The 18188-nt window shown below is 38.0% G+C and overlaps 2 protein-coding genes across 2 annotated transcripts; one reads left to right on the top strand and one right to left on the bottom strand.

Moving 5' to 3' along the window:
- Positions 1 to 266: 266 nt before the first annotated feature.
- Positions 267 to 6701, bottom strand: LOC140942124 (HORMA domain-containing protein 1-like). Its single transcript, XM_073391102.1, has 17 exons — positions 6523 to 6701; positions 5959 to 6022; positions 5680 to 5757; positions 5552 to 5574; positions 5380 to 5423; positions 5147 to 5210; positions 4215 to 4251; positions 3613 to 3633; positions 3487 to 3513; positions 3252 to 3278; positions 2139 to 2173; positions 1975 to 2043; positions 1734 to 1774; positions 1425 to 1466; positions 833 to 867; positions 679 to 747; positions 267 to 290 (listed from the first exon to the last, which is right to left on the bottom strand). Exons 2-17 carry the CDS (start codon positions 6001 to 6003, stop codon positions 267 to 269), a joined length of 681 nt encoding a protein of 226 aa, XP_073247203.1. The 5' UTR covers positions 6004 to 6022; positions 6523 to 6701.
- A 2480-nt stretch (positions 6702 to 9181) lies between these two features.
- LOC140941114 (CD151 antigen-like) lies at positions 9182 to 17911 on the top strand. Its single transcript, XM_073390079.1, has 7 exons — positions 9182 to 9421; positions 12033 to 12224; positions 12847 to 12921; positions 13477 to 13581; positions 15391 to 15543; positions 15823 to 15906; positions 16310 to 17911. The coding sequence occupies exons 1-7, from the start codon at positions 9365 to 9367 to the stop codon at positions 16358 to 16360; spliced, it is 717 nt and encodes a 238-aa protein (XP_073246180.1). The 5' UTR covers positions 9182 to 9364; the 3' UTR covers positions 16361 to 17911.
- Positions 17912 to 18188: the final 277 nt, after the last annotated feature.

Here is an 18188-nt window from a genome sequence, read left to right as displayed (position 1 = left end):
GCGCGTTGATGATCGTGGCTATCGTTTTGATTGTGTCTCATTTAATACTGTTGCAGTAAGCATAAATTGTCTACGATAATTATAGCGAATGTTGCGAGCCTTACTCTTTTGGTAATGTTAACGTTTTGATTAAAAAAAATTATTTAAGTTTTGTATGTATTTTAGCTCTATACATCCTTATTGTAAGTGGATTACCATTATGGGATACAGTAGGTATGAACTTGGCACAATTAACCCTTTAAACCCTAAGATCAAAATTTGAATTCTCAATTGTTGACCCTATTCATTTCCTACAGAAGTAGTGAGGAGAAGTTGATAAAATATCAAGCAAATTCATCTTGTGTGATCATGTCCATAATTCTCATGACCACTCTGTTTCACAAAGCATTGATATTACAAGGAGAAATTTGATGCTGATCACTCTTCGCGCTTAAAGGGTTAACATGTTGTACTTCCCTAACTAAATTCGTCACATTGACGGCTACCTCCCCATAACGGCCACCTCTCCACAACAGCCACGGTCATTGTTCTGTTCCCAAGGTGGCCGTTGCGGAGAGGTTCGATTGTAGGAAGTTTTAACTAGAAAATAAATCCTGAATCTGAAGGCGATGTTATCTGCCCCTAGTTTCGAGAACGTTTGTTGATATTCTGAATTCCTAATAAATGAAAACAACATACCGTTGATACATCTCCAACTTTAATATTCAAAGGCTCGTCTACGAAATTGAACTCATCGTTCGACGTGTGCTAAATGAAATTTAATAGAAATAGTATTTATTACGAACAATTTACTTATGAATATAAGTGAAATACATGTCAAATGTATAAATACCTTGAAGCCTGGTGGTTCATAATCAGGGGGTGTAACTAGTAAACAACACACTGACGTTAGAATTGTTGTTGTTGATAACTAAATAATACAATGGTGAATATACGTAACAGTGAATGTTATCATTACAAAAAGGAAAGATAATAGCCCATAGCTCCTGTAGTATACCCGGCAGAACACTTAACCAGCGAGGGACCATGAAAATTTGGTCATATTATCAACGGGTTTGCGTCATATTAAGACACTTATAGCTCTTATGACCGAGTGACAAGTCTGATTTTATTCTTACTTTCTGCATGATATCACGTATATCAGCGTTAGTTTAATGCAAAATTGGGAACTTTAATAAATTAAGATAAAAGACGATACGTTGGGTTAATCATTACTTTTCATTCAGACACCAAGCATGATGACCATTTGATTTATCGTTTGATGAACAAGGCTAATCCAAGTGGTGGTCGTGATAACGGTGTGGTCGATGCGAAGGGCCTTCACAGTAATAACGATATATCCATAAGGAAAAAGTGCTACTCAAAAACCTGCAAACGTAACATACAACCCACAAGGAAAGCCAGCGCCAGACAGTTTTACTCACCCTCGTCATAGTACAGCAATTTCATTGTCATCATTACGTCATCTAAAAAAAGCATGAGGTTCTTAAAATCTGTGAAAACTATAACAGTCACACTGAAAACACAAAATCAGCGTACCATTGGCATGTAAGGGACATTTTTATTTAGTTACTGTATTGCTTTCTATTGTTTTAGGTCACTGGCTATGTTGTTAGGTCTAATCAGAACAAAAAAATTATGGAAACTTCTCTTTTAGTTTCTTACTACTTTGAGCAAAAGAGTTGGTCTATGGCATGCGCTTTTGTTTCGTTGAAAAAAGCATTAGGACTTACCTGGCAGTGAGGACAGAGTTTGACTGAGGAGAATGATCGTTCTGTAAGGAAAATGCAATTATTCCTTTAATTACTCTCCAATTCTTTTGGCTGTACTAACCATGGCCATTTACTGTTTCAGTCATTGACATTGTAAAGAGTGTCGACTCCGTTGCTTTTATAGTTTACTCAGGAGCTCTTTAAACAAATTTTTCCTGGCCACGAATCCACTAAAACGGGCTATATAAAGTAAAAGACATACCTTAGCAAGCGTATCGTTGCCTTTTTAGTATCTCTTTCTGTGTGGGCACTTGCGATTTTATTTCCATTCCTAAGCACAAGAAAGAACAAATGCAGTTAAAGCCTTGACGCACTTTTTATTTTGAAAAACAGAAGTTTTTTTAAAAGCAATATTATTTAAAATACCTGAAGATACTGACTTCCTTGTCCATGTAAGAAAACTATGGAAGAAAATAATAATTGAGTTTAATTCTTCACCGACAGCATAAAACCTGAACAGGGTTCATGATATGCTTCTGGTTATATATACGCGCGGGAAATTCAAGAACACAAGAAAATTGCTAGAGAAGCAAGTGCCTCAACCACTTCTCTAGTGTTGTTAAGAATTGCAAAGTGTTTGTACCGTGTGGCACGAAATTTTTGCGAGAGTTTATTTTTTTCGGATTGGTATTTTTTGCTGTTGTTTTGCGGGAACTAATTTTTGCGATCAGGACAGATTGGTTTTTCTTGCTGGGAATTAACTTTTGCGATTTTCAGAAAGTAACCAGTAACCAGTAACCATTGACAGTATTTTCGGTTTGATTGAGTACGTGCAATAGAAATGCATATTTTCAAACAATTAGACGGTGTGCGTCAGCATTTCATTGAATACCGCTATGTTTCTGAGCGAAAGAGACAAGTTGTAGTATGAAAGTAGTAGTAGTATGATTTAAAGTAGAGTAGTATGAAGTAGTACGATTTCAAAGTAGTACGATTTGTATTGGCCGCCATGTTGGAGGGCATACTCTTGCCCTCCAACATGGCGGCCAAAACTAAACGTTTGATAGTTACTCTCAGATGTGCTGAAAACGTTACAACATCATCTTTTCAACAATTTCCTTGAAGTTTGAGTGCAAAATTTCTGTTCAGAAAGAAGTAATTCATAGTTTTGAAAATCACATTTTGGTCATATGACCAGCTATGGACTCATTTCAAGAAAATGGTGTGGGTTTGAAAAACTAAAAAACTATTATTTTGTTTAAGATATGACCCACTAATGGCTTTTTGAAGGCAAAATCATATAACTTTCATTTTCATAAAAATAATGTCACATGACCTTTTAGTGCAAATGGCCAATACGGGCATCAAAGGGACAGAACCGAGTGTCCGGTTTACAGAGGTGTCCGTATTATAGAGGTAGGGAATGTATGATTTTTGGCATTTCTGGGACCAAACGAACTGTCCATAATAGAGAGGTGTCTGTATTATAGAGATGTCCGTAAGGAGAGGTTACGCTGTATAAGCTAAAACAGATCTTACCTTGAATGTGTAGGACTCTATAACAGTCTACATGTTAAAAGAAAAAAAAAAACATTATAAATTCATCAAAATAAGATAACTTAAAGCCACACCTGTCAGAACTTGAAAGCCTTGTATACTGTTACGTTTCCTCGAAAAGAAAGACAATCGTATCTCTGCTATTGAGATATTTTCTGTGAAATCTGTCATTATTCTTTGTTATTATCATCAAGTACAATAGAAAGGTATTACTCACATCAGGGTCCTCTGCATCACCATAAATCTGTTTCAAACAAAATAAGCACTCAAATTTCACTTAATTCTACAAACTTCAAATTAGACAGATCAGGGCAGAGTTGACCTTATGCAAATTAATACTTACCCCAATTACTATCATCCGGAGCTGCAAGGGCAAGAGAAAAGAATAAAATAAGACTTTGCATAAGTACATAATTTTGCAAACTGTTACAAGGCATTGTCAGGAGCCCATAATCCAGAGCAAGCAGCCCTGATCGGTTGTGCCCATGCAACTGGAGGCTAGAAAATAGTATTTCTGATGCATCTACTTTTTCTTTTTGTTCATCATACCATGAATTGCACTGCATGGTGCTTTTACTTCCACAAAAAAAGGGACTAAAAAATTATGTGAAAAATGAACTGGGCCCAGTTGTTCGAAGGCCGATTAGCACTAACTCAGGGTTAAATTTTAACCCGGGTTTCTTTTTTTGTTGTTCAAAAGCTTTTTCCCGCATAATTTTCTCCATTCTTTTTAGAGCATCCAATCATTAAATTGTAGGTAAAAAGGATAAAACTGAATTTGCTTTTTAAGCTTTCATCTCTAAATTCAAATTTCGCACTAACCTTGGATTATCTTAACCCTGCTTTGAACAACCCGGCCCTGATCTGTGAAAATGCTGTTGCATGGACTAAGTATCAGGTTATGAGCTCCTCGAATTATTAACTGAAACATCAGTAAAAACTTACATATTTCTTATCAAGAGCATCAAAGCAACCTTTTATCCTGTTTAACAGAAAATATAAAAACATACAACAACATTACCACTGATAATATGTATTTATTTATCAAAAAATATAGAATGCATAAGTGTGACTTCACTGAATCAGCTGCAAGTGTAAAACTCTGTACAAAAGTGGTGAGTTGTTAAAAAGGTGGATTATGATAGCCACTCGTTAATTCTCTATTTATAATGGTAATTGAACTGAGTGGAGTGCTATTTGGTCTGAAATCATACAAGTGATTCTAGAATTGGATGAGCACACAGTGCAAGTTCAATTTGAAATCACTAGTATGATTCCAATGAGCAATGCAATCAGTTTTCCTTAAACTCATCAGGTGTATAATGACTTATCCAGTGAATAGTGCTATCCACATTGCAACATTTAAACATTAACCTGGCCAGATCTATGAAAGTCATTACTTTATTGAGAGAGTCACATGGAACTATGTACACAAAATTCACAGCAAAGTTGCCATAAACTGAAGACAATACATAAATAATGATGTTGAAGGTATTTGAGGCTGACATTCAGGGCAGCTATAGTAACTGCAGAGGTATATGTCAATCCAGTTGAAAAAAGGTAGGCTTACTAGGCAAGGTAAAAGACCTAGGTGTGTTGGATCCTTATGATGTGGTCACGGGTTTATGATCATATAATTCAGATCTATTAACAACCACACACTCAATATACATGTCCAGCAAAACTCTTCAGTACGTACTTGTAAGAAATTTTACCAGGGTGATGGATTTATATGCTACCAGTCTTTATCAACTGATGCTAAAAAAATACTACCAGAGTCTTTGTCTGGCCTACTGACATTATATTATAAGCTGGACAAGTTTGCATATTACACAGCTGCATTGTGTGTGTCGGAAAAAATATGTATTTATCCTCACCACTGTATCACTTGGCATGCACCTGGGCAAGTGCTGTCATCTTTAAGGATTTTCAAATTCAGATCTGCATCAAAAGCACAAAAAAAATGTCTTAGCCAACTGATATAACCCTATCACTGAGTATTTTTAACGCTGGATGTCAGTATCTATTCAATACTAATAAGTTCAGGTTAAAAAGTGGTTCCACGTTCACTGACTATATGTATTTCACTAAGCTGAGTGATGACTGGTACCTTCTAAGCATCTGTCTCCAAACGCATGTTCTGGAAATATGGTTCTATCGAAAAAAGAAAAAACTCAGACACACCAGCCTTAAGAAATTACCAAGTCTACTATTTTCAGTAAAACTTAACCTAACCAATTTTAATAAAATAATAGACAATAAAAACAACAAGTAATTCTTACCTGAGATAAGTTATACTTGAAACCTGAAAACAAATTTAAATATTTCGTGGTTCAGAAATCAGAATATAACGCAAAAAATTTAAGAAATTAAATTAAAAACATTTGGTGATCTGTTCCTCTGTACTTACAGCAACTGCAAGAAGCTTCTTCACAAACAAAGCTGATTGTTGCTCTGTCACTTGTTGAGAAGGAAAAATACTTGACCACTAGAAATAAAATAGGAAAATATTTTTTAATCATAAATAAAGAAAAATAAACAACAACGACTTGAGTTTCTTGCGTTTGCTTGCAAGTCAACCACCATTTTGAATAAGAAGTAGATTTCAGTCCCTCCCGGTCACAGTAACAAAGTATTTCTGAGGAGAATTTTCACGAAAGGTAAAAATAGTTTCTCTTAAAAGGCTTACACTAACTGTCTTTTCTTGCTCTCTTATCGCCTGGGCAGTTGCCATCTCGTCTCCTTCAAGTAAGCTATGAAAATTATGACAAAACAAAAGCTTCTAAGCTTTAAATGAAAAAGAAAAAAAAAACTGTCGTCGCCGCTGACAAAGGCAGCTTAAAAAATAACTCAAGTTGTTCTTTCAGTAAATCTTTTCTAAAGCAGGAACTGTTTCTGATGAAACGAAGTCTAACTTAGACCGCGGTTTAGGAAATCTTTGGACCTCCAGATCTCTCAGTCCTTAGAGGGTTGTTTTAGGGAGACAAATGATTTTATAGTCTAAGCCATATGCGTTCATGAAATTGTTCACGATAAGTGCTACTTAAATTAAGCGTTCGGTAAACTGAAATTGGCCTAGAACGAGGTTTTGTTATTCATTAAACCTGGCTAAACTGGCCCATTGTGCTTAAAATACTTTTCTTTCTTTTTTCTATAATCAACCAAAAATTTGAAAGAAAACTCCAAAAGTCACTAACTTGTTACTTTTAGCTTTTAAATAGCTTTGTTGCAAAGTAGCTTTCAAAGAGCTTACCTCGGATTTGTCGCTTTTCTGACCCTTTTCTTACTATTTTTTCTTTGTCCAGTCCTGTCTCTTCTAAAAAAATTCCAAAGGAGTATTTCCAGAGGAACTTGCCTTTTCTGCTTGAGCCTGAGCGCTATGAAAAATGCTCTAACAAAGAAAGAAAAAAAGCAAAGAGGAACCCAACAAAGTGATCGACAGAAGAAGCTAAAAAAAGCATGATCAAAAACTAAGTCGTAAAGGGCGGGAAATCATCGTGCAGCCGCGCGTTTTGGCGGCAAAAATGTGCGAAAATGGAAGTTGGCGAAAAGGGTCCGAAAGAGTCCGAGCGAACATTCTTTCCTCCCGAACATTTTCGGCGGCCAGAGAAACGTTTGCACAGAAACGTACGAAAAAGGTTTCCGACAATCATATACTTTTTGGAGGAGAATCTAAATTATTGCATGTAATTGCTATGATCTGTACGTTATGATATTTGGGTTTCAAGTTGCCAGAAGTTCTTAAAATAAACTTTAACTTATTAAGTATATTCAGCGAACAAATTAAGAGATCAGACCATGCGTCAAGTGGACGCTTTAATACAAGAGGTTAAAAACAATAGAAAATTACAAAACCGTCAGCCCCAAAAGTGATCGCGGTCGCCTGAGAGGTGGTCGTTTACAAGAGGCTCTAATTATAGGGCTTTGACTGGGAAGATTTAGGTGTTTTTGGATGGGTGGTCGCTTATGGGAGGTGGCCGTTTACCAAAGTTTGACGCACATGGACAACTGTATATGTTGTGGTTCAATTTCATCCTTGGTTTAAATTTTATTTTCCTGTCAGTTCAAAGTCAGGATCAGGCGCAGATCCACATCGATTTCCATCGATTTACGGAAATCGGTCCGGTTTTCATGATAAATATATTTTTAATAACTAGTAATAAGCGAAGGTTACGGAGTGCGGGCGACAACGATCGAAGGTCAAAACGCTTTCGCTCCAGCGCTGTGCTTTGCGTAAGTTTCACGTGGCAGAAAGTCAAACCACGCGTGAACAGATTACGAGTGATAGAAGGTTCAAACTCGCGTTATCAAATTATGTGCATTTCATACACTCTTAGTGGAGGTCCAAACAAATTGCTGGATGCGACGTATTCGTAATAACAACCTGGGGATTAGGATTGCGGGCTCCTCTTGTCGCCCGCAATTAATAACACTTTCTAAAATATCTTGTCTGAATGACTCGGAAACCCAGGAAAGGGGACTTTAAGGAGCTAAAATCCAAAAAATGTCCTGGGGGAGCCTGCCCCCGGACCCCCTGGAGGCTTGCACCTTCGGTGCTCCTTTAGGAAGTCGGTCAGTATTTTTCCTAGATCCGCGCCTGATGATCATCCATTACAACTCAAAACAAAGGGAAATGAAATTTAAACCAAGGATAAAGTTGAACTACAACAAATACACTGTCTGTTATTAGCAAACGTTAGTAACAGCGAACATTACATTGTCCTGGGGCTATTCTGTGCGTTCGCATTGCAACATTCTTAGCCCGGGCGGGATTCTTAGCCACGGACTGAGTCCACTATTTCAGGAAAAAATGTCCGAAAATTCTTTTTTATCAGTCGAGCCTTAAAAAAATGTTTCTTCGAAGCGCAAAAGCTGGCCGTGGAATCGCGGGGAATTTTAGACCTCCTGACGAATAAGGAATTCGAAATTGTTCGAGGCACGTCGTAAAAATCGCAGATTTTTTTTATGTGGGGACTATAGAGTTAGTCAGTTGGTTTTAGATGGGATGGTTCATTACCGAGGGTCCCAGAATTAAATTGTGATACGACATTAACCCGCGGATCTTGGCGTATTTTAATTTACAACTTTAAATTGGACAGGTACGTAGTTTATACAGCGATACTTGACAGCTATAAATTGTGTTTTTCTTGTGCGAATTTTAATAAATTTTTTTGGCTACATTGATTCAACTCCACATTGTAAACCTTTTCCTGCGGAAATAATCAAGAAAAACACTAGACGAAAAAAGACAGTGACACACATTTGAGATCGTTTCAAATGATTAAACAAAAAACTTACAATGACATGACAGTTGCATTTTAAATTACAGTTTCATAGTGATAAAGATAAAAAAAAAAAAAAAACGAACTAGCTGACTCTATAGACGAAATAATATACTGCAACATTTTCGAGATTTCCAGTGTACCATAAATCGGTTGAGCGCCGTTTCTTCCTGATTATATACGTGGTTTAAGGAACGTTGATCTTTAACTTTGAAAACTGAAACGAATTTGTTTCTGAAATATTGAGAGAAAATTGCGTCTCTAAACCTCTAGCAAAATGTCAGCTGGGTCAACCTAGCATAAAAACTTGGCCACTGGCCGTAATGCAGACACTGAATAGCTTAAAGCAATAGTTTAATGTAGAGTTTTTTGTTTCGCTTTCTTTCTAACGTACTGGTTATCCCAAAAGGCAAGAAACAGCTGGTTTTCGAGCTCAACATGTCAAATAAGGTATAATCAAACCGAAACTGAAAAACGAATTATGCAGATAAGGAAATTCTTTGTTTTAGTAATAGCAAACGCCTGACACAAAACAATACGCTGATTCTAGCCTATTCTAAAAGTTGTAAAAGTGCCTTATATTGTGGATTTTAATTGGTTCTTTCTCAGTGAAGCACAACAAAATAATTAACAACAACCTGTCAGTATGAATGCGTTACACGCCTTAGTAAACGTATGCATATGCATATAGGCTGCACAGTGGTACGCCTTGGCAGATAACAGAGTTCGCTGTAAACACGGCGTGAGACATTGCCCTAATTCGCCCATCCTTTGTGCAAGAAATCTACGAACTGAAAACAATCTGTCGATGATATGTGTGGCATCAAGTGTATCAAGACACTTCTTTTCGTTTTCAATTTCATCTTTTGGGTATGTGTATGTTTTGTTAGTATTAATACAATAACATTTCCTTGTCGAGCTGAAATTTAGAATACCACTTTAAGAATATTTAACTGATTTCACAGTTTGGCTGGTTGATAAGTCCGCATAGTTTGTCAGGAAGTTTTCATCTATAATTCTTCGGCAGATCTGTCGATTTCCTTATTTCAATAACTGAATTCACAAGTCGAGAGTTCTTCATATTCCGCTCTGTCTGTCGACTTGTATATTAAGGATTTAATGAACAGTTCGCCGAATTAATCGTAGAATGAAAAGGTGAAATGCAAGAAACATGAACGATTGATTTTCAGTTGGTCTTTTACCTGACGAATGCAGGAAGTTTAGATGGTTGGTCCTAGTTCCCCACATCCATAAAAGCCCAGCTCGATCGTCGCTCGGCACGCGTGAGATTTACTTCAAGTAACTCTAGCTTATGTGCATATGGAAAACATTTCACTACAAAACATTTTAATCAACGATAGGTTTACAATAAGTTTTAGTAAACAACGGTGGTTATTTTACAAGTGTTTTCATATGTGTAAACAATTTTTTGGAGAAGAATTTTAGTTACCATCTGAATAATACTTATCGTAACAATTGTGAGATGAAATCGTAAGGAAGGACGCTTCCGTGACATCATAACATGATGCCTAAAAAAGAAAATGTCAACATTGTATGCAAACTCCTTTTGTGGCCTTTTGACTTTGCCATGTTGTAATCCTCCTTTTGCGTTACATTTCTAACAAACAGTGCAAAGCGTTTGATTTTTTCTAACCTGATAAAAGTAACGAAAAGTCTACGATTTATGACGAAATATTTCTGATATTCTAATGACGTAAGCATGAGGTTGCCTACAATATAGAATACAATACTCAGTGCAGTACTCTCTCGTTCTGTCAACAAGTCATCGGTATTTCAATTGAGATTTTAACCTTAACATTCTTTTATAAGCGGTATCAGGTCCATACCTTGGTACTGAATTTTTTTTCCGCGCGTTCTTTGCTGGAAGGTAAAATTTTTAATTGGGAAGTCGGATTATATTAAATTTAATTTACTCCATTTTCCGTGTTGTTGTGGGTTTATTGATATTTTTAAGGGTACAAAAGCAGTATTTCCGATAGCGTGCGCCGATAAAGGGAAAATATTGTTCTAGCGGTTTTGTGGCTGCTCGTAAATAATGACCTATAAATCAATCATCATTTCATCAGCTGCTAATTTCCTCCACCACGTCATATAACAGATTACAGTCAGTCCCGCTGTTTCTTTATCCAAAACGTCCTGCTTATGTCCTTGTTGAACATTACCGACTGAGGCAGGAGCATCAACCAGAAACGTTTATGACAACAACGATGAGGAGAAAGAAACGGGCAGGGGAGGGGAGGGCAGGGCGGGGCAGGGGGATGAGGAAAAAGAATGATTTTCTCTCAAACAGTCGAGGGCTGGTCTACATTTTGAGGATTATGGCCTATAGCGACAAAACGTGCGTGAAATAACGACTCTCAAAAGTTTATGCAATTCCGAGTAAAAGAATATGTAAATTAGGTCACGTAACCTTTAACGGCCATTTTGCGCGGAAAAAATTTTAATTAGAAATGGCACCATTTTATAATAGCAGTCAACTGCAGTCAATCAAAGAAATTGCAACCAAACATGTCCCTAGGTGAATGACTAAACATCTGTGCCCGGGCTTTGTTGAATACGTTATTGAAAGTGTACTGATATACGGAATTTTGTACTAGTACCCAGTCCCCTTATCAAACGATTTTCGAATTTCGACCATGTCTAAAAGATTAACTTAAAAGGCCCGGACACAGAACTGATGTACTCAATAGTCTCATAACTATGACGATGACTGCAACTTCCAAAAAGTAATTAAAAGTGGTGCTATATTGCCAAAAAGATTTTTGTGCTACCGTATTTATTCGATTAACCGCCCTGGGCCCTTATTTAATTTTTGGACTTTGAGAGTGGGCGCTTATTCGAGGTGGGCGCCTATTCGAGGCTGGGCGCTTATTAAATTTTTACCATTTTCAGCAAGTATGTTTATTTTGCAACAAAACAATAAATGCTAATAACAAAACGCGAAGAAGTAACAAAGCAAGGTTTCTGTAAAATACTCTCAAGAAAACTCCGTCCTCGGGAAAGTCTCTTATTAGAATTTATTCACTCAAGTGGGTGGGGTGGGGGTGAGCGTTTATTTGAGTTTGATTGGGAGGAGGAGGGGGTGGGCGCTTATTCGAGGCTGGGCGCTTATTAACTTTTTCTGTCATTAGGATGGGCGCTTATTCGAGGTGGGCGCTAATTCGAGGTTGGGCACTTATTCGAATAAATACGGTAAAACTAGGCTTAATAGGTCTCGTGACAATTGGTGACTCCAATCATCATTCAAAGTTATTATATTTTGTGCTATATTTAAAGCTTAAGAAGTGAGACCACCCCACCCCCCCTTGTTTTTGAGGAATTAGATATAAGACACATGCCTTAATTTTCTTGAAATGACAATAAAATGCTGGCGCAACCTTGAGACGTGCGGCAAAATCAGTGCAAACAGACATGACAGGAAAGATAAACTCAGAATTCTAATTTGTAGTCCTTTTTCCAGCTTGCAGGAGCAGCCATCTTGGGGATAGGAATATGGACCGAAATAGACCCGGGACAGTTTGACGCGTTCCTAGGCAATAGTGGGTATTCTCTTCCCGCCAAAATTTTAATGGCAGCCGGCGCGTTTGTGATGGTCATCGGTTTTCTGGGATGTTGGGGAGCAATCAAAGAGAGCCGACCTCTGCTTGGCATGGTAAGTATATGATTGTTTCTTTTTCGTGAAGATTAAACTGATTCTCATTTGCATTGTTTTAATTTACATTTGTTCTTTCTGCAAGTGACAAAAAATAAGACCAAGCGTCACAGCTAAACTTTGTTTTCAAGCTATTCTCGAAGAGTCGGGCCAAAATGGTCCCAAAACAGTACCCCCTGTCCTGCTTTTGGCCCCAAACATCTTGCCTTTCAGCAAGCAGTTCGAGTGCGGCGTGTCGAAAGAGACCTCCTTTGTCTTCTCCAGACAGTTCATCATCCCAGAACGTCCCTCGGCTTCTGTTAAGTGTCACAGCATGTTAGACCTTCAGAGTTTTTTTTTTTCTCTTTTTTCCCACGAAATTTGCTGTGTTCAATATGGTATTGATCTTCTAGAGGTTTCTTGGTCAACCTCGTCCCCATTAGATTACAAAATGGCGTTGCATTATTGGAAAACGAGGAGACCCGGGGGACAAGGTTGGCCTCCTGGTCTCACGTTGAGGTTTTCCAGGAAGAACTGAACATTTCTTGATGGAATTAATTAACTAACAGCTTCAAGGAGTATGCCGCTAAATACAGGTTCTCTAAAACACGTTTGACTGTATTTTCTATTGTTATTTCTGTAGTTCTTTGCTTGTTTGTTCCTCATATTTGCTGCTGAGGCCGTAGCAGGTATCCTTGGTTTCCTTTACCGTGACAAGGTTAGTAATGACACCCGTTTTTCACGTAAGTTGAATTCTAAAACGGAAAATTGTGAACTCTTTTGGTGCTATTGCTGCTGCTCTTATAAGTTTCTGCTCCCTCGCCTGAGCCAGGTTCTCAGAGTGTAGGTACGCCGCGAAAACAAGGTCAGTTGAAAATAATTTAGACGCGCGTGATCTGGGAATGGAAGCGGCGGTAGAAAAAAAATGCCGTATTTGCGATCCCTGCACATTACTATCCAGGAGCCTGGAACAGGCTCTTTTTCCCCCCAACTCGGGTTGTAAGTAATTCAGATAAGTTTAATTTTCCTATCTTCTCCTTTTAAGATGTCTATCCCATTTCAAGTTTCCAAAGTCCATTCCCCATTGGCAAAAAGGTGCGGACATTTCCAGACCCAGAAACTCAATTCCAATCTTCTAGTAGGCCAACTGAATGGGCAAATCCCAGTTTGTATTCGACTCCTTTAGCGATCAATAAGTCTGCAGAGGCTGTTTACTACTGTTGAACAACAGATTCATATATCGCCTGTGCTGACAACCGTTTTTCATGGGCAGGTTGACGAGGAAATCACAAACAGACTCAGTGACGAAGTCAAGATGAACTACGGAGTAAAGATTGATTCAACCACCAACCAGAACGTAGATAATTTACAAATACGAGTAAGTTCAATCTGAAAACTATCAAAGGCTTAAGATTTTTTCTAGCATGCGCAGTCAACCCATATCAGTCAGCCGAACGGTATCACCCCCTTTATCCTGGTAAAGGCAGTGTTTTCCTTGACCGTCGACGAGGAGGGTGTTATTTCTAGATTTTATAGTCCCCCTGTGATCAGGAATCTTTTATGATTTATACGTCAGATGATTTCTTTCACGCCTGGTGACGTCAGTTGAAGAGGTGCAGTGTTTGACTAACCCACGTTCGATATATTAAAATTCTAACATGACTCAGATGCTTTCTGATCAATTTTGTATATTTGGTTTAGGGCCTATTTACAATAAGGTGGGGGAACCCAGTTAGGTGAGGTAACCCGCTCAGGTGGGTTAACCCGCCTGTCCATACAATCTTTCATAGGGTCACCCCACCTATCATGTAAACGTGATCAAATTAAAATAAGAGATTATATGGACAGGCGGGTTACCCCACCCACGCAGGTTACCTCGCCTACCTGGGGTCCCCCACCTCCATGTAAACAGGCCCTTAGTTTACTGTGTGCTCAAGCCTCTTCTGGGAATTACGGACAATGAAGTCGTGAAAAATTTTCAATTTTGACCCTTAAGCCTCGGAGTCATGTTACAATTTTAATATATCGAACGTGGGCAAAATTACAGTTTCGAATTCGTCGCGGCCGCTGAATAGAAGCACTGATGTCTCATGTATCCTGGGTTAGCCTCGATCATATAAGGTAACTATTCACAAATTCTAGTCAGAAGAAGACCTGTGTACAACCATGTCTTAAGTCTATTGTTTTAAACTCAAATACAAGCACCTTCTCGCCGGTATTTGTGATTATTTGGCTAACTCTATATAAATGAGTCTTCAGTGCTGCTATTCAGTGGCCGCACGAATTCGAAATTGGACTATTGAAGCAGCAACAGTAATGAATTAAAAAATAATTAACTTAGCAAAAAGAGTCGTCAGTTTTTAATTGTTAAGGGAGTTCACCCGTAACAGTCTCTAGGTTTTTCACTCAATAACACTGCATATAAACTCCTTAATCCTACGAGGACTCATGCGATAACTTTTTTATTACTTAAACGTAAAATCATATAAGGGACCAATGAAATAACAGGTTTGGATGGGTGCAGGTCAATGGAAATTGTACCGAGGAAATCTCTATCAGTTACCATTTTAATTGGAGAGAAGAAAAGCCCTCTCTCTCAAACAATCAGCGGACAGTAGAAATTTTACCCATTAACAACAGCAGCAGCAACAACAACAGCATCTTTTATTTAAAGAAGATAAGTTTACAGTGTAGCTGATGTGGTTGTGTATAACACAACTCAAAATGAATAAAAAGTGATTGGGAGAAGATACTAAAAACATTTACCCGGCTGACTTTGCACGAATAGATAGATAGATAGATAGATAGATAGATAGATAGATAGATAGATAGATAGATAGATAGATAGATAGATAGATAGATAGATAGATAGATAGATAGATAGAATATATTCTGTTTATTTCACCCACTTGCAGCAATATTACATGTTACTATTCACAGGTTTCTATCTACACTTTTCTATTTACAATCATTCAATTGTTACATTTTTAGTGTTACACCGCTGTATTTACTCACTTCTTTTTCCCTTGTACGTGGGAAACCACGCCGTCGCGTATTTCCTGGTAGAAAAAGGGATGTTTTCTGTTTTGTTTATAGTGAGCTTTTTCTCGTTGCCGGAGAAAAGGCATGAGGACAAATTAATTAATCGCATTTTAGAGACTATACTTTTCCCTTTCTTTTCTAAAAGTTGGATTGTTGTGGAGCCTTCAACAGCACGGACTGGAAGGATAGCAAATGGATTAAAAACAACGATGGAAAAGAGGTTCCATTAAGTTGCTGCAAGGAAGGAGCAAATAGCACTACATGTAACATGCCGGGAACTCTTACTATCAATACGAAGGTAAAGTTTGTGAGCTCGAATAATATCATAATAATATAATCATCGCAGAGCCTATCATTGCTTTAATTAAAACAGTCAGCCCTATTACCTTCCAGTCACCTCACCACCACCACCACCACCACCATCGTCATCATCATCATCAACTTCAACATCATCATCATCATCATCATCATCGGCGTCATCATCAAAATCATCACTTCAGATTATTTCAATTTCGTCGTTATCTCAATTTTTGAAGCTTAGGTTAACTTAGGACGAGTTATTATTTTTCTTTACCAGGGTTGCGTAGAAGGACTGAAGGACTTCGTAAACAACCATCTTCTGATCCTTGGCGTTATAGCAGTTTCCATTTCTGCCATTCAGGTTCGTAACGAATGTCGAGGTCACGCATTTGCCATCCCTATATTTTAGAGGTCTCAGCTAACTTTAGACGCTTCACAAATAACCTCAAATTTCTGTACTCAAACCTCTGATAATCAACACGGAACAAAATCGATTAGCATCAGTTCAAAAGGGGACATAAAATAACCCATGAACATGAAACCATGAACGCAGGTCTAAATGACTTGTGCCGTAAGAGGGCCGCTAGGGAAAATACTTATGTGCTCTTCACACTATGTGCCCGAGCACCAATACGTGGGTATCGTCACTAGGTGTGGACCGAGCCCTATATAGAAATTGGTGAAAGCGGGGTTTTCAATACGAACTATGCTTTGAAACTGACTGAAGTTACTAACTTTCGTCTTCTTTCGTTTGCTGTTTTCAGTTACTCGGAATGATCTTTGCCTGTTGCCTCTTCTGTTCCATCGATGAATAAATGAATTGATGTAACTGGGAAGTTTAGAATTGACGGCGCTCACTTTGGGGTTCGGATACAGAGGAAAATCATGCTCCACCAAATAACTTCACATCTGTTAACCTCTAAATGGACTTCGTTACTTGTAATTATATCGCTGCTTACAGCCTTTAAGGTCCGATAAATGAATGTTCATTTTCTTGCATTTGTCATATACTACATGGCAGGGGCACCCAACGAGAATATAGGTCAAAACCACTTAAACATAGCATTGTTGAACGTATTTTAGTATTTAAAGGGTAGGTATAGCCATAATTTTATCAAAACTTACCTTTTCGAAAATTTCAGCCAGAGAAAAGGCTCCTGAAAATTCTAGGTGACCTTTTTAGGGTAAAAATCTGTTAAAAGTACGCAATTATACCATTTCGGGGGTTCGAAAATCCTAGGAGAGGCGGGCAAGCAAGAAATTTAACAACAAATACTCCGAAAATTCTTGATCTCAAATCGTCTTGCGAACAGATATTTTCCAAAAATTGTCGTTGGGTGCTCCTGACATGAGGTGGCTAAACGATCAAACATTTGTCTGTGATGCAGAATTTGGATGGAAAACTTTGAAATCCATTTAAATGCAATGTGTAGAGGGACGACTTAACGGTAAAACACGTTCTTCCTGATCCCGATGCTAGACAAAAATGTTCGATCGTTTAGCCCGGGCTTTTTTTCAGGCACTCCAAAGTGTGTTAAGAGCTCATCTTCTCGGAGTGAACCTCTGCTAATAATGCCTCGGTCATAGCCTCAATTTTAGATCCTCAAGCCTCGTTTATGATTTATATTTTGCGCCAAAAACTAATAGAAATGAGTAAGATGTTTAGCAAAGGTAGATGGATTCAGCTAAGTCGTAAAACCAAGAGACTGTTTAACCTGTTTAAAAAACTTAGAAATTGAGGGCCCATAGCTGTCGGAGACCAACTGTCATACTGCCATATTGTGCGGACGCTTGTGAACACCAAACGAAAATCTAAAAATAGACTTAGTCGTTGACACTTGTTAGTAGCGGATGGACTTTCTAGATGTTATGGGCTCCTTGCTGTGTCCGTGTTGTTACTTTAATCAAATGAACATGTTTATTCTCTATACTCTCTTTCACATATTACGTAAAATAGCAACGAGGAGAATTTGTCTACGATCCAGATATTTTATCTTTGGTTATTTTCTTAGTCTATTCTCCTGACATAAAAGGTGGTCGGGTATTATAAGACCACGTTAGGAGTAGTCGTTAAAGTTTATTATCTTATTCGCTGCGCCTAGCGTCCTCTTAGAAGACAATTCATTGGCTACCCGGCTTAGCTAATTACTTGTGAATGCAGGACATGTTTTAATCCATTTGAGCTGAGTGCCTGTTTACTAAGTAAACGATTTTTCAGTTGAACATTAATTTAATATAGTAATTAAGACTAGTGTTTTAAGATTTTGCATTCCAACAGCGTTTATTAATAGTTTTATAGGCTGAAAAATCCTGTTCCACTTTTTGTTTTGAACCAATATGATGTGAAATCCAAAGCAAGTCGTTTTTTTAGTGTGACATGCAGCTTCCCAAACTTGACCCCTTCCACATATTTAGCGACTTCTACTAGTTCTGTTAATCGATGAAGCAATTCAAAAGAAATTACAAACTCTTTGGTATCATTTTAGTGGGGGAAGCGGGGGGAGGGTGGGGGGCAGGGGAGTTTAGGCCTCCCGCCCCTTTTTTCTTCGCTTCCTCCCGTTAACCCTTTTTCGATTGCGAAATGTTAAGCATTGTTCCTCCTGTTTCACTGATTCCCATACTTTTAGAACTCCCACCTCTCGG

Source organism: Porites lutea, chromosome 6 (genome assembly GCF_958299795.1).
Source record: "Porites lutea chromosome 6, jaPorLute2.1, whole genome shotgun sequence".
NCBI classification, from domain to species: domain Eukaryota; kingdom Metazoa; phylum Cnidaria; class Anthozoa; order Scleractinia; family Poritidae; genus Porites; species Porites lutea.
Note: the sequence above shows the minus strand (reverse complement) of the source record. Positions and strands in the feature narration are given on the sequence as shown.